At 52.1% G+C, this 13,991-nt stretch overlaps 9 protein-coding genes across 9 annotated transcripts; 5 read left to right on the top strand and 4 right to left on the bottom strand.

The window, feature by feature from the left end:
* Positions 1–245: 245 nt before the first annotated feature.
* Positions 246–1,643, top strand: ASPVEDRAFT_131729 (uncharacterized protein; the record flags this gene model as incomplete). The annotated part of the gene is made up of 1 exon (XM_040806852.1): positions 246–1,643. The coding sequence occupies one exon, from the start codon at positions 246–248 to the stop codon at positions 1,641–1,643; it is 1,398 nt and encodes a 465-aa protein (XP_040668463.1).
* ASPVEDRAFT_42201 (SDR family NAD(P)-dependent oxidoreductase) lies at positions 1,459–2,688 on the bottom strand. Its single transcript, XM_040812529.1, has one exon. The coding sequence runs from the start codon at positions 2,583–2,585 to the stop codon at positions 1,716–1,718; it is 870 nt and encodes a 289-aa protein (XP_040668462.1). The 5' UTR covers positions 2,586–2,688; the 3' UTR covers positions 1,459–1,715.
* Positions 2,689–2,984: 296 nt separating this feature from the next.
* On the bottom strand, positions 2,985–4,313 carry ASPVEDRAFT_53325 (uncharacterized protein; the record flags this gene model as incomplete). Its single annotated transcript, XM_040814778.1, has 3 exons — positions 2,985–3,229; positions 3,288–3,876; positions 3,948–4,313. 3 exons carry the CDS (start codon positions 4,311–4,313, stop codon positions 2,985–2,987), a joined length of 1,200 nt encoding a protein of 399 aa, XP_040668461.1.
* Positions 4,314–4,622: 309 nt separating this feature from the next.
* Positions 4,623–5,399, top strand: ASPVEDRAFT_689059 (RidA family protein). The gene is made up of 3 exons (XM_040816006.1): positions 4,623–4,798; positions 4,842–4,915; positions 4,958–5,399. Exons 1-3 carry the CDS (start codon positions 4,747–4,749, stop codon positions 5,180–5,182), a joined length of 351 nt encoding a protein of 116 aa, XP_040668460.1. The 5' UTR covers positions 4,623–4,746; the 3' UTR covers positions 5,183–5,399.
* A 101-nt stretch (positions 5,400–5,500) lies between these two features.
* Positions 5,501–7,560, top strand: ASPVEDRAFT_42199 (uncharacterized protein). Its single transcript, XM_040812528.1, has one exon. The coding sequence runs from the start codon at positions 5,616–5,618 to the stop codon at positions 7,383–7,385; it is 1,770 nt and encodes a 589-aa protein (XP_040668459.1). The 5' UTR covers positions 5,501–5,615; the 3' UTR covers positions 7,386–7,560.
* ASPVEDRAFT_193725 (uncharacterized protein) lies at positions 7,532–8,990 on the bottom strand (the record flags this gene model as incomplete). The annotated part of the gene is made up of 1 exon (XM_040809144.1): positions 7,532–8,990. Exon 1 carries the CDS (start codon positions 8,948–8,950, stop codon positions 7,532–7,534), a length of 1,419 nt encoding a protein of 472 aa, XP_040668458.1. The 5' UTR covers positions 8,951–8,990.
* Positions 8,991–9,129: 139 nt separating this feature from the next.
* Positions 9,130–10,099, top strand: ASPVEDRAFT_42198 (HpcH/HpaI aldolase family protein). Its single transcript, XM_040812527.1, has one exon. It carries the CDS (start codon positions 9,372–9,374, stop codon positions 10,074–10,076), a length of 705 nt encoding a protein of 234 aa, XP_040668457.1. The 5' UTR covers positions 9,130–9,371; the 3' UTR covers positions 10,077–10,099.
* Positions 10,100–10,630: 531 nt separating this feature from the next.
* On the bottom strand, positions 10,631–11,704 carry ASPVEDRAFT_29253 (uncharacterized protein; the record flags this gene model as incomplete). The annotated part of the gene is made up of 1 exon (XM_040810201.1): positions 10,631–11,704. One exon carries the CDS (start codon positions 11,702–11,704, stop codon positions 10,631–10,633), a length of 1,074 nt encoding a protein of 357 aa, XP_040668456.1.
* Positions 11,705–12,012: 308 nt separating this feature from the next.
* ASPVEDRAFT_888793 (uncharacterized protein) lies at positions 12,013–12,486 on the top strand (the record flags this gene model as incomplete). Its single annotated transcript, XM_040818440.1, has 1 exon — positions 12,013–12,486. One exon carries the CDS (start codon positions 12,013–12,015, stop codon positions 12,484–12,486), a length of 474 nt encoding a protein of 157 aa, XP_040668455.1.
* Positions 12,487–13,991: the final 1,505 nt, after the last annotated feature.

The following is a 13,991-nucleotide window of genomic DNA, read 5'->3' as shown; positions in this document are numbered from 1 at the left end:
CTCTGTAGTTAGTTACTATGGAGTTAATGCATATAACGATATGGAGCAGATTTGTCATATTAGTCAATCCACGGTTCATCAACGAATGTTCACCAATCAGATGCCCGACCACTTTGAGCACAAATCGGGTTCCAATTGTCGTCAACGATATTTCATATAACGATATCCATATTGCTAATCAAATACAACGCCGTCTTAACGATATCAGCGTATTCCATTAACACCCCCTTGAGATTGCTGTCAAGATGCCTCGTCAAGCGATTACCGTCTCTCAGAAAGCCTCTCTCCGGGCGTATCACGAATCAAACCCTTCCCTCGACCACAAAGCGCTCCGCCAGTGGTTCCATCAACAATATCAGCGAAACATCTCCCAGTCGAGTGTCTCGGAAATCCTGTCAGCACGATATAAAGGTCTTGACCACCCGAGGGACACGAGGTGCCTCCATAGCGCAAAAAGACGCCGTGTAGAACGTTGGCCTCTCGTTGAAGCCACCGTACAGGATTGGCTTGAGGCTGAAAGTGATCAAACAATAATAACCGCTGAATCGATACGACAAAAGGCTCAAGAGGTTTTCCTGCAGATTCCAGAGTACAGAGGGATGACCGTACCGAAATTCAGCAACAGTTGGCTTCTGGGATTCAGAGCTCGATGTGCTGCACCTCGCGTCGAACACTCCCAGCATATAGAAAATGTGTTATCTGCGTATAAGCCTCAAGACCAGTATCTACTCGTTGAGACGACACTTTTTTGGAAGATGCTCCCAGAATCTGCTCTTACCAAAGTGCCCGCCAGCCGACTGGAAGAGTTCCGAACACGAATTTCGGCTCTTCTCTGTACAAATATCGATGGCTCTCATCGTCTGGCGCCTTGGTATATTGGCAGAAATCCTAACCCTCATGCCTTCCGTTCTGCCGAAGGCCATATTCAATCACTTGGCATGGTTTGGAGACACAATCCCCCGGCCAAAGTAACAGGAAGCATCTTCAGAGAGTTCCTGCGTTGGTTTGACAATATCCTGGGGGGTAGAAAGATTGTTCTTCTGCTGAATGCACCTCCTGTGCAACGATTTGTGTTTTTCGATTCTCAACCGCCCGACCTTCGAAGCTTTGGGCTCAAAAACATCACCATTATATATCCCTCGCCATCTTGGATGGACGCATATAATAAGCTAAGAACAGAAGTAGTGGGGACATGGAAGACCTTCTATCGCATATACTGGTTACAATATGTCTACGACCAGCTCAATGCTCACAGAAACCCACTCACTACGATGAATATCCTAAAGGCTGTAAGCTGGGCTTGCCGTGCTTGGCACACGGATATAGACCGGCAAAGTCTTCAGGATTGCTCCAGGAGGGTTGGCTGGCCTGGGATTCCCGCTGGGAATGATGCTGAAGGCGAAGAAGAATATAAGACGATGAAGCAGCATCTACGAGATATTCTTGAAAAGCTGGAACAGATAGGTTTTTTGCGTGAGGCTATGGATGTTGACACTCTTATAAATCCTCCTTTTGAATCTTCCGAGGGAGCGTGGATCGAGGAGACGACGGCAGCCCAAGCCAGCTCGGTCGAAGTTCTAGAGGGAGACTCTGACGAGGAGATAATCAACAACTGTATTGACAACTCCAATATACGGAGCTAGACTGAAAACTGACGTGATAATGAATGACAATAGTTTGACGCCAGTTGCAGAGCGAGTATCCGAGTACTGCTATCAACGCCTCAGCCCAACAGTACTGAGATCCGCATCCGACTGAAGCGTGTCCTTCCTTGCCATCAACTCAGTCACATCCCAATGACTTGTCAAGAACTTGCCCTTCAAGAACTCTGCCTCCTGGCCCGCCAACCAAACAATAAACTGCGCTGGAAGGTCTACCTCGTCCCACTCAAGCATATCCCTAGTCAAGCCCGCTGCAGCACTCGCCTCTGTCCAGATAGCACCAGGATGTAAAGTATAGACACGCAGCCCCGGGTGCTCACTCTGCACATGACGCATCAAGAAAGAAAAGGCCGCCTTACTAGCACCATACGGACCAGCCTGGGGAAACAGCATATAAGACGCAAGGCTCGTAATATCCACAATGACCTTCCCTTCTTCCCTTGTGGTATCGAGAAAGGAATTGACGACATTCAAGTTGCCGTAGACGTTTGTCTCAAATGTCGTCTTCACCTCTGACAGTGATGTCTTGGACAGCGGCTTATCGGCCTTTGCATAGGTAGCGCTAGTGACGAGCACGTCCACATCCTTGTTTCGAGCAGTTTGTCGAACAGAGGAGAAGACATGTTGGATTTCCGCGTCGTCAGTGATGCTCGCTGCGTATGTGAGGAACTGGGTGTCTGGGAATGCAGCCGAGAGCTCGGACGATGCCTTTTGAAGTGTCTCCTTGCGGCGCGCAACGAGTACGATGGTTGATGCTCCAGCGATGGCGAAGCTCCGGGCTGTGGCGAATCCGATGCCGGTTGCGCCGCCGGTGATCAGGACCGTTTTCCCTGCTGCAGAGCTAGTTGGGTTCCGGGGGTCGATGGCAGGGTAAGGTGCATGGTGCAAGGTTGAGAGGAACGAGAGCTTATCGTGGACGTTCATAGTGAAATGGGGTTTAAGTGGTTGCAATAGTAAAGCAGGAAACAATCGATGGTTGATGCATGTTCTTCGTCCTAGCTCCTTTATATATCGCAGTCAGGAAGTAGAAAAGATTTGTAAGTCCGCAATAACAAACATGTATAACGATTGAGATATCTATGACGCTGACAAATTTCCAACTCGTTACGAATCAATGAGCGACTTGGTGATACTTGTACCATGGTCAGCCATGTGGGACGAACCACTCTTTCATAGTTAATTGTTGAGGATAGCTGGCTAGCCACCAGCCTTGCAGGGATTTTGGTGTAGCGGTCTAGCGCCTCTTGTCATTAATTACTGTATTGACGACTTAGACCGACGGTGGTAAACCCAGCAGAGACAGCGGGGAATAGAATAGTCAAGTTAAACAGGCAAAACAACCTTCACCCCCATGTACTCCCTCTGATGCATCACCTTCCCATCAATGACAACCTGGTGCGCCCCAACCCGGTTCTGCACGGTATCTGTAGGGTCCGTCGCCGTGGCAATCTGGATCTCACGCCACTCGCGATTCGAGGGGACGAGCTGGCCTTGCTCAGTGAGGCGCTTGAACTCCTTGTACACGCCTTGCTCTTCGACGCATCCTTCCCGCTGGATGAGGGGGGATTCTACCCAGTTAGCCTGCCATCTACCCCAGGTCCGTAAACAAGGAAAGGAGGGAAATACCATAAGCAGGCTGCATCCTCAACTCCCCAAGCGAACTATTAAACAGCACAAGCGAGAGCCGTTCAAACTCCACCTGATCCGCCGGCGGTTTATAAACCCTATGCCTGGTGGCCTTGAAATGGCCCCCGGAGACAATCTCCAGCGTATCCCCGATATTCACCACCAACGCCCCGGGCTTATACGGCACATAGTACCACTTCTCATCCCTCCCCCAGATCTGGAGACAGCTAATCGGCACGGAGAAGAGGAGTGTTGTGAGTCCGAAATCGGTATGCCCGTGCATGCGCAGGCCCTTGGACGCCTGCTCGGTTTGTTTCTGGACTGGTCGGAAGAGGGCGTGGCGGAAGTAGCCTTCGCCTGTTGGGGAGCCGTGGGATTGCACGTTTTCCCAGAGGTGGGCGTCTGGGAGTTCGAGGACGCGTGAGAAGAGGGTCAGGAGCCGTCGGTTTACCGAGTCCGTGAGATAGCTGCAGAAGGACCGGATTTCATCCATGAAGGGGTGCAGGCAGCTTGGGATGCGTGTTATGTCGTTCCATTCGCGGTTGTACCAGTTGAATTGTTCGATTCCGTCGATAGGACCGCGGTGGCGCTGTACCGTTAGTTCTGTTCATTGATAGCATCTTATATACATAAATACTTTGGGCAGGTTAGGTGGGGTACCTTGAAGCCGTAGGGATGCTTGTAACCTGACCATCGGCCGGTATCAGGGTCAAAGAGGAGACGCTCTTTATCTTCCTCGCTGATGTTGTTGTACAGGTACTGCGCGAGGGCAAACTGGCGGTGCAGCTGCTCCAGCGAGACGCCGTAGTTCTCGAGGAAGAGGAAGCCGTCGTCGCGGATGGCGATTTTGACTTGCTGGATGAGGTTGTCGACGACGGCGGGGTCCTCAGAGTCAAGGAGAGAGAGATCGATGGACTTGAGTGTTGCGAAGCCTTCTGTTTGCTTGGTGACTGGGGGAGGGTTCCATTCTGGCACGAAGGGTTTGCCGGGGAGGGTGGGTGAGGGCGGGTTGAATGCTGCTGCCATTGCTGACTTACTTACTGACTCAGGTGTTGACTGTTATCTACTGATAATGAATGGACATATCATGAATGCAATTATATAGGGCGACGTATGAAGCCTCAGTATACGATCGTACAGGCGAGCTCCTCAGGCTCGCCATGCAGACTAGCCCTAGCTTCCACGCCATTCCAATAATCCCTCCAGACTCGTGGACTGCAGACTGCAGCTGAGTGCAGGAGCTCCTCTGTATTGCCGCCATACCTTAGCTGCATCTGATTATGGAGAAGGGTGCAGGCGGAGGAGCTCCTCCCAGTCGCCGTACCGTAACAGTCCCCGCAGACTCCAAACTGCAAAGAAGAAATGAGACTAATTTAAGAAGGGAGTAGGAGTGATTGGAAACATTGTACTCATTCAATCTTAACTTGCTCATCAATCACTTGCTCACCAAGCTTTCAACATGTCCCGCCAACTCATCTCCAGCGACAAATTCCCTCCCAAGCCTCACAACTGTATGTACTTTTATACATAGTAATTCTTAGGCTAACAATGTAGGCCCCGCGACTAAAGTCCCCGGCCTCGTCTTCCTCGCCGGCCAGACAGCCACTGGCGAGATCAAACAAGCCACAGTAAGCCTAGCCCTAGTCATCTCATCACAGCTAACAGCCCAGCGCACCGCTCTGCAAAACCTCAAAGAAGTGCTCGAGCTGTCTGGATCTTCCTTAGACCAGGTAGTCAAGTACAATGTGTACCTGGCAGATATGAAGGACTTTGCTGCTATGAACGAGGCCTATATTGACTTCCTGCCCAAGCCGATGCCGTCACGCTCGTGTCTGCAGGCTGTTCCGCCTGGTGATGGGACGGTTATTGAGATTGAATGTATTGCGCAGGCTTAGTTAGATAATATCATTCAGAGTGATGAATTACTGAAATTTGTTGTGTCGTGACAATACTAATTCTGCCTTCACCAGAGTACTCGATCCGTGGCCAAATATTGAGGTCATTATATCAACCACTTCGAGCCATCTTGTCTGTAAATTCTTCCTCGCAGAATATCCTTCCGGCAGGTCCTCTTGAGATTTACTGGAGAGACAGTGGAAGTCCATTCCTGTTCCTTCGAAGCCCGCAGTCACAGCTCGGGGTTAGCTAGCCGTCTCCAACTGATAAAGAACTAATCTCGTAAACCAGAAAAGGTTTCCCGTTGCAGATAATGCGGGGTACAGATAAGTACAATATTTTGAAAGACTTCTTGAGATAAGCCGATCAATAGCCGGCGATCTTCGTGCGGGGACAACCTCTCCTCCATCTCGCATCTCAGACTGTGATGAAATGTCTGCTAGAGGCCCCTTCCAGCCCTTCCAATGTCTCGTCTGCCAGAGTCGCTTCACCCGGCACGAGAACCTCAAGCGACATGCCCTCCTGCACTCCCGCTCCGAGGGTGAAGCACTGCTGCCGTGTGAGCTCTGCCAGGCGACGTTCTCTCGTCCTGACCTGCGAAATCGACACATGAAGAGGAAGCATCCAGACAATCACGATAGGCATAGAAAAAGAGTTGAAGTCGATTCGGTGACAGAATGCAGCGATGAGTCTGTGTCGAAAACCCACGGCCTGCATCCTGACGAGAGCATTTCAGCGTTGATGCAGCAAGCGATGAGCGAGCCCCGTGTCGACCGCATTGGACAAGACGTGATGGACCTGCAGGCTCTGCTGAAGCCTGGCCATCCTTCGCCTGGTTTTACGAGTTTCAGCCTTTGCGATAATGATGATGACTGGAGTCCGTCGACTGCTCAGATTGCAAGAGGCTGCGAGCTCTTCTTCGCCCATGTCTCGCACTTTGTTCCGTTTCTGCACCAGCCTACTTTCGACTCTAATCAGGCTCCGTTGTATCTGCTCCTGAGCATGCTGTCACTGGCGTACCAGTACGGAGATGACCCAGAGAATCCGGATGAGAGCGGTGCAGATCTATCAAAACGCTGCTTCCATCGAGCCCGCGCCCTCACCAACGATGAGGACATCTCCGCCGTGCAATCGTACCTCCTCCTCCAGATCTGCGCCATGATGTATCTCTGCGGACAAGACTCATCCCATGGCTTGAAAATGCACTCGGCAATGATCTCGCTCGCCCGCTCCACCGGCCTCATGCACCCAACCACCATCGAACCATCCACAACCCAAGACCTCGACACGCTCTGGCACAGCTTCATCCAAGCCGAATCGCACAAACGCACCCTCTTCGCCGTCCACCAGATCGACGCTCTCTGGTACCAGTTCCTCTCCATCCCGCGCTCCATCTCCCACCTCGAAATCAAACACGACCTCCCTTGTCCACGCGACCACTGGACTGCCTCGTCGCCGGCCGAATGGGCCCATCGCCAACTCATCCAGAAACAGGGCCAGGGCCCCGCAATGCAATACGCCGACGCCGTCCGAGCCTTTCTCTCCCAGGATTCAGACCTCTCCACCTCCCTCCCGCCATTCGACCCCTACGGCGCGATCAACATCACGCAGTTCCTCATCTCCTCGGCGCGCGAAATCTCCGGCTGGTCCACGATGACGGGCATGCTAAGCATTGACCGATTCGGCGCACTCCGCTCCTCCCTCGTCGCATTAAGCCCATTCGTCTCTCCAACATCACCTCCAACCTCGACAGAAAACAGCACCCTCAGCACAGCGAGCTGGCAAACAGCCATGATAGAACTCCAAATCTGGTCCCCCTCACACACCTCCGGCATAGTCGAGGCCTCCATCGACGCCGTCCTCTCGCAGTCTACCTACCTCAGCCCCTCGCCTAGTATTTTATGTGAGGACCTCACGGCCAAAGCGATTCAGCCACACATCGACTGGTTCCTGCGGTACCTAGAAGAGACTTTAGATCCTAGGGGTCAAGGCGAGGCGCCCTGGGTGGCGCTGTATGCGTACAAGGCGTTTCTGATTGCGTGGTTGCTTGTCAGGGGTGGTGTTTCTGGGGCGATGGGGGTTGTTGGTGTTGGGGATGGGGACGGCGTTGGGGCTGTGGAGTGGGCGAGGAGGGTGTTTGCCCGTAGACGGGGGTTGGTGCTTGGACGGTTGATTGGGGAGTGTTTAGACAGACTTTCTTAACAGTACTAATCTTGTCGTTGACAAGTGATTGACAAGTGGTTGTTGAAGTAGCGAATGCGTTAACATCTCCGGCAAATACCAGTGTAAGCCAAACACCGTCTCCATTCAATATGTATGTATGACTACATATATACTATATCCTTTACTTAATACATCTCATACCTCCACCCCAAAGCCACCATCTCACCCGTAACACCGCCCTTCATCACCTTCTCAACCTCTCTTAAATCCCCAGTATCCAGTCTCCGATTCTCCCTCCTGACAACCCACCGATACACCGTAACAGTCAACCCCAGCAGCAAACCAGCCGCCATCAGCGTCCCAAACGCCGCCAAAAACCGCGGCGGGGCAAAATACAAATAACTCGCCCAGATATTCGCCGTGCCCCCGACTGCATTGACCAGTGCGGATGCCGCCGCGCGTTTGCTCACGGGCCGCGCGAGGTGGAGGTTTATCGTCTTGAACAGGAGCAGTTGCGGGCCGACGGAGGCGAAGGGGAGGATCATCATTGCGAAGTACCGTGCGCCGACGTTGGGTGTGGTCATGGGGATTATGTACATGATGACTGTAATGCCTACGCAGGCGAGAATGAGTGGGTAGACGGTGTTGCGGGCGTCGGAGTAGTACATGATCCCGTAGTAGACCGCGCCGGCAAGGATATAAGGCGGGGCGGTTAAGAGGAGGGAAACCGTTTCGGAGAAATCGAGTGACGAGACGAGCGTTGGGAAGTAGTTTGCGATGCTGCCCTGGGTCTGGGAGAGCATGTTTGCAAAGGTTAGCAGGAGGAGTTTCGGGTCGCGGAGGGCCTTGAGGAACCCTGCGAGAAGGGGCTCGTGTTCTGTGCCCTCTGCGGCGCCGGCTTCGGCTTCGATGCGGAAGACGGCGAGGGCGCGTTCGAGGGGGCTGAGCAGGCGCGAGTTGTGTGGGAATTCGGGCATGATGAGGGAGCAGAGAGCGCCGATGCCGACGGTGGCTGAGCCCTCGATTATGAACAGCCATTGCCAGCCCGCGATGCCGTGGGCGCCGTCGAGCTGGAGGATTGCGGCGGCGAAGAGCCCGCCAAAGGCGTTGCCGATTTGCTGTGCGATGTAGAGGCCTGCGATGCGTTTTCCGAGCTCGGCTTTGGTGTACCACGCGGAGAGGTAGTAGATTGCACCGGGGAAGAAGACGGCTTCTGCGGCGCCGAGGATGGCGCGGACGACGAGCAGTTGCTTGTAGCTCTTGACGGCGGCGGTGGCGGCGGAGATGGCGCCCCAGACGACGACGGCCAGGCAGATGTACAGGCCTGGGCGGGGGATTTTGGTGATGAGCAGGTTGGAGGGGATCTGGAAGGGTAGATAGCCGACGAAGAGGATGGAGACGGCTGTTGCGAACTGCTGGGTCGTCATGTTGAGGTCTTCCATGATGCCTTGCAGCTTTGCGGCAGCGAGGTTCTGGCGGTCGATATAGTTGAGAATGTACAGGATGCCGATGGTGGGCAGGACGACAAGGTCGACCTTGCGCACGATCTTGCGGTTGAGGGCTTTCATTTCGTCCTCGCTCAGGGCGCGAAGGCAGTCGGGCATGCGGTCGATGACCTGGCCTGCGATAGAGGTTTTGTCGTCGTCCATGGTCAATACTCTGGTAGAGGACAGTGGGGGTAGGAGGACGTGACTATATGCAGTTGTCCCGGATTACCCCAGACAACACGGCCAATCAGATGCATGTTACAATCGGAGTGCATGTTACTCCAATTCATCTGTCCTGCTAGTCTTGTTCGTGTTGGCCTGTTAGTGTCGTTAGTGTCGTTAGGGCGTGGAGGAGCTCCTCCAAAGAGCTCCTCCACGAAGGCAAACGCCGACTCACTATTTATATTCAAGATAGATACTAAATTAAACGAATAAACTGAAAATGTCTTATCCAACCCCCCTAACAACCCCCCTCCAAAACCCCCGCCTGCGCTTGCTCAACAAACTACGCCAAAATGCCTTCCCCCTGATGACATTCATGGCCCTCCCCTCCGTGCGGATCGCCCAGATAATCGCCCTGACAGGCCTCGACGGGATCATCATCGACTGCGAACACGGCCACATCAGCGACGACTCCATGCACAACTCCGTCGCCGCGATCTCTGCCCTTGGCGTGTCCCCTATAATCCGCATCCGGGGCCCAACGCACGACATAATCAAGCGGGCCCTAGACACAGGTGCACACGGGATTATGGTACCCCAGATAAACAACGCCGAGGAGGTGAGGCAGGTTGTTGCGTCGGCGAAATTCCCACCCCAGGGCGTGCGTGGGCAGGGCTCTGCGTTTCCTGCGATTGGACATGGACTTACGACGCCGGAGTATATGCTTTCTGCGAATGAGACGATTATCACGATGGTTCAGATTGAGACGAGGGGTGGGGTGGAGAATGTTGAGGAGATTTGTGCGGTGGAGGGGGTGGATTTGGTGTTTATTGGGCCGAATGATCTGGCGATGAGTCTGTTGGGGTATGTCCCTGCGCGGGGAGATGAGCCGGTGTTTGTGGATGCTGTTGAGAAAGTCGTCAAGGCTGCGAGGAGACATGGGAAGTGGGCGGGCAGGATGGTGAATAATGGGACTGTTGCGAGGGCGGAGAGGGAGAAATACGATACTGTGGCGATTACGGGGGATACGAAGGCGATTCAGAATTGGTATACGGCGGAGCTTGAGATTGCTAGATCGTAGGTATGTCTAATAGAATTGTTTCGAAACTTTGATATATTTGTGGTGTGTTGTTTTCCCTCCAGCACTGTTCACCATCAGTTAGTTTAGTAACACATCTTTACACTGCCAAGATATGCAAGACACTATTGTACTCGTTTGATAAGATTGCTACGGTGAAATTATTCAAGCTGGTTGTGTTCTATGCGAAGCGCTCGTCGTTTTATATGGTTGCGACGGATGTAAGCTCCGAGAGTGATGAAGCTTGTTTGGTGATTGAAAGGTGGAAGTGGGTGTGGAGGCTTACTATGTTCGAGATGGAGATGGAGGATGAGGAATATCATGAGGCTGTTAATGAGGGCTGTCCGGGTGAGGAGATACTGCAGGATTTTGGGCCGAAGTTGGTCAGTTTGGGAGGAAGATTTGGCATATCCAGACGAATGCGTTGGCGAAGGTTCCGAAGAAGAAGAAGAAGCAGAATGCGGGTTGCAATTGGCGTACTTATTGATTTGATAGTGTTTAATATTCCCATGATTACTTGTCTAGATTATTACATTTATCAAGTATCGAGAATTACTTCAATTACTATCACCAGTAGCCGTACTCCTGGTCGTGGCCAGAACACACTTGATCGTATGAGGTCTCTCACACCATTGCTCCAAGTCTATCAAAATCTTGTCCTCTTCAACTGAGATCTCACTCCCACAGCTAGTCCAACACTCCACAGCCTCCATAAAATACTCATCCAAGATAACCCTCTTCAACGCCGAGATATTCACCGCCAAAACATCAGCCCCCTTCGCAGCTAGAAACTCAATAATCGGCCGTTTCGGCAACCCAGTTGCATACTTGAGGGCATAGTCCAGAGGCGTACTCTTGCCAAAATCCCCCGCATCAACCTCAGCCCCATGCTCAAGAAGCAGCTTCATTGCTTCGACCCTCCCCGCCCTCGCAGCCGCATGCAGTGCCGTCTCGCCAGTTTGCTTCCTGCGCGTTTTGATGCTGGCTCCATCTTTTATGAGAAACTCCATTATATCGATCTTCCCTGCCCAGGCAGCCATTTGCAACGGGGTGATATCATCGCCGGGATCATTAACAGATGCACCATGGGTTACCAAACCCTTGATAATATTTACCGCATTTGGTAACGCAATCGTCTTATGCAATGGCCTTAACCCGTCCGTTCCTCTGGTGTTTGTGTTTGCGCCGTGGGACAGCAAGACCGTTAGTAGAAGATGCCATCGCACTTTCAGGTCTTCCATAATTCGTTCCTTTTCTGCCTCGGGTATGGATTTCCATGATGTGCGGTTAACCAGGGCTTTTGATGCTGGACCGATCCATTCTAGTGCTCGGGTCAGGGCTGCACTCGCAGGAGAGTACGATGTATCGAACGCGTTGATGTCTGCCCCGGCCCGGAGAGCATGGCGGGCGGTTTGGGGCTGGATGTTCTTGCATGCCCACAAGAGGACTGCGGATCTTTGGCCTCGGAATTTGGTGCTGCGGTGGTAGAGGTAGCGGTTTAGGAGCTCGTATAGGGTGCTGCATGTTCGTGCTAGGGCGTTGGTGTCTCTGAAGTTGAGCTTTTCGGCGATGAGGAGGATGAGATTTTGTGGGAGGTGAGGAAGTTGTGGGAGTTGTGAAGGGTGTGCCATTTTCTCATGTGAATGTAGTTTTCTGTTTGTTCTCATGTGCGAGTCAGCGATTAAATACTGTTAACACCTGTTTGGTAGTGAATATGTGACTGGTGAATGCACTGACATCCCATTACACCTGTAAGCAGTGTAGATGAAGATGCTGTCTGCGACGTCGTACCGTGAACGACCAAGTGAATAACACTACAGAAAAACACAACTCTCTTACTCTGTCAAACTCCAATCCTTTCTCAACCAACAATCCCACGTGAACAGAAGGCAAGTATCTTCAGCTTATCCTCAACTCTTCTGACCTGAGTCTAGACAAAATGACCAATCCTGAGCTTCAAGTCACACCGGCCGCGCCTCAAGCCCCCCAGAACACCCCGGACAAGACCATCCAAGACCTCGTCGACCTCCTCGATGCCGCCTACAAGACCTACAGAGAATCCCTGCCCCGTCCCCGTACCCCGGGCCTGATCCTACCTCTGACTCGCCAAACTCAGACCAACGCACCTCAGTATCATGCTCTGACTCCGGCCACTCAGAGCCAGACTCAGACCGCACCGGGAACTCAGTTCAGCCAGGCGCTCGTCAACATCAACATCATGGATGACCAGCCCGATATGGAGATCTGGGACCAGTGGGTTGCGAGGGCTGTCTCGAACAACGAGATCCGTCTCACTACCATGTTTAAGCCGGCCTCGGCGGGCAGTCTGCTTCTTGTGGCGATGCCGTATGCCGTTTGGATGATGATGCCTGAGGGTGATGCGAATTTTACTCTTATTCATTTGTTTTCGTGAAGATATTTCCATGATGTGGTGGAATGGTTCTTGTAATGGGATTGTGGATTTGTCTCTCAGGCTGAGGTGGATATGGTAATATGGATATGCGTTTCTAGTTATATAACTAGATCCAGGCATACATTTAATATGAGGAATGAATATCTTGCAGAAGTAAATTCTCTAGTAGAATTGTATCTTTTTGGGGGAGTGAAACCCAGGATTTGAGTGATCTTGGTGTGTTACTTTGGCTTCACTTTGTCTCTTTCTCCCTGATAACTTTCCATCACATAACTTTTCCTTAGGCCTTCTCCATCCACTTACAGCTTAGTTTTCGAGCTTCAATGATGGACACTACAAAACTGAGGTAGCCAATTGGAACACCAATGTTTGAATATTTCAGAGACAGGGACTCCACACCTTCTCGTCAGGATGCCGGTATCTGGGGTCAGAACTCTTTACCTACTCAAGGACGCTTGCTAACAATCATAACGATTGGAGACCCTGGCCAAAATACTGCTACCCTCATCGATCCGAAAATCAATTTACACGCAGCGCGGACATATTTTACATCCTGGATTGTTGCTCGCGTCTGCCCAATCATTTGTTCCACGGTCGGTTCACATTGAGGTTCTCCCTGCCCAAGTGCTAATTGAGGCCATGGGATATAAAAGGGAACAGAAAGCCGTCCCACTTCGCGTCCCATTCGGATAATGCGTCGCGCCCGACTATGAGCGTGGAATATGGTTTTGCAACACGCCACCGGATCATAGCACAGATATCCAGATGAGTCTGCTGGCCATCCAGCACTACCATGTTTCTTGTACTCCGCTCCATAATTGACTATGCTCCATAGCTATCCTGTCGGTCACGCGGCTCACGATATTACCCTGCTCGTGTGACATGGTCCATCCATCTCCGTATCGTTCCGGCTGCCCTTCAAGTCCGAGCCCCGCCATCGCCATCAGAAGCCGGGTGGATGACTCGTTGGTTGATTGCCTCGCTGCGAAACAAGTGCAGATTTGTCATTTTCCCACCTAACAGGATATTCTTAGTTCTGGTTGGATTATTTCCCCGCGTGTTGGTCCCCAGATGGGCGTCTGAGTGAACAAAGACTGCCGATACCTTACCATTCCATCTCACCGGCTTGTTTCCGGGTTCAGTAAAGAGCACGAAAGGATAAAGATCAGAGGCAAGGCAAAGCTGCCAATAATGTGGCAAGCCTCGGCGCCAGGAACAGCATGATAGCTGACCATTCACGACCTTCAACCATGCTCGCAGCTGGAGCTCTCGCCGTCGTCTGACCTTCCAACAACAGTTCCATGTTTCGTTGAACCAATTTTCAAGTAGTGGATCCTCCGATCAGTTTCCGGACCCGTTCTTCACCGATGTTTACCCGTTTGGTTCGCAGAACGTGTCGTGGTTGTGTCCAATCAAGGAAACCCGCGGCCCCTCTCGGTCGGAGAAATGACGGAGGGGACCGGTTATGCCGTGGTTGAGGCCGTATAAAATCGGCTTATCCAAGG

Source organism: Aspergillus versicolor (genome assembly GCF_001890125.1).
Source record: "Aspergillus versicolor CBS 583.65 unplaced genomic scaffold ASPVEscaffold_5, whole genome shotgun sequence".
Classification (NCBI taxonomy): Eukaryota; Fungi; Ascomycota; class Eurotiomycetes; order Eurotiales; family Aspergillaceae; genus Aspergillus; species Aspergillus versicolor.
The sequence above is the reverse complement of the archived record's forward strand: the minus strand, read 5'-3'. Positions and strand labels throughout refer to the sequence as shown.

What these genes read in the sequence shown, in the direction of transcription:
- ASPVEDRAFT_42201 (XM_040812529.1), bottom strand. Translation starts at nt 2,585, where the DNA reads ATGAACGTCCACGATAAGCTCTCGTTCCTCTCAACCTTGCACCATGCA.
- ASPVEDRAFT_689059 (XM_040816006.1), top strand. Translation starts at nt 4,747, where the DNA reads ATGTCCCGCCAACTCATCTCCAGCGACAAATTCCCTCCCAAGCCTCAC. An exon ending in CCCTCCCAAGCCTCACAACT is followed by an intron (nt 4,799 to 4,841) that starts GTATGTACTTTT and finishes CTAACAATGTAG; the next exon opens with GCCCCGCGACTAAAGTCCCC. An exon ending in GCGAGATCAAACAAGCCACA is followed by an intron (nt 4,916 to 4,957) that starts GTAAGCCTAGCC and finishes CTAACAGCCCAG; the next exon opens with CGCACCGCTCTGCAAAACCT.
- ASPVEDRAFT_42199 (XM_040812528.1), top strand. Translation starts at nt 5,616, where the DNA reads ATGTCTGCTAGAGGCCCCTTCCAGCCCTTCCAATGTCTCGTCTGCCAG.
- ASPVEDRAFT_42198 (XM_040812527.1), top strand. Translation starts at nt 9,372, where the DNA reads ATGGCCCTCCCCTCCGTGCGGATCGCCCAGATAATCGCCCTGACAGGC.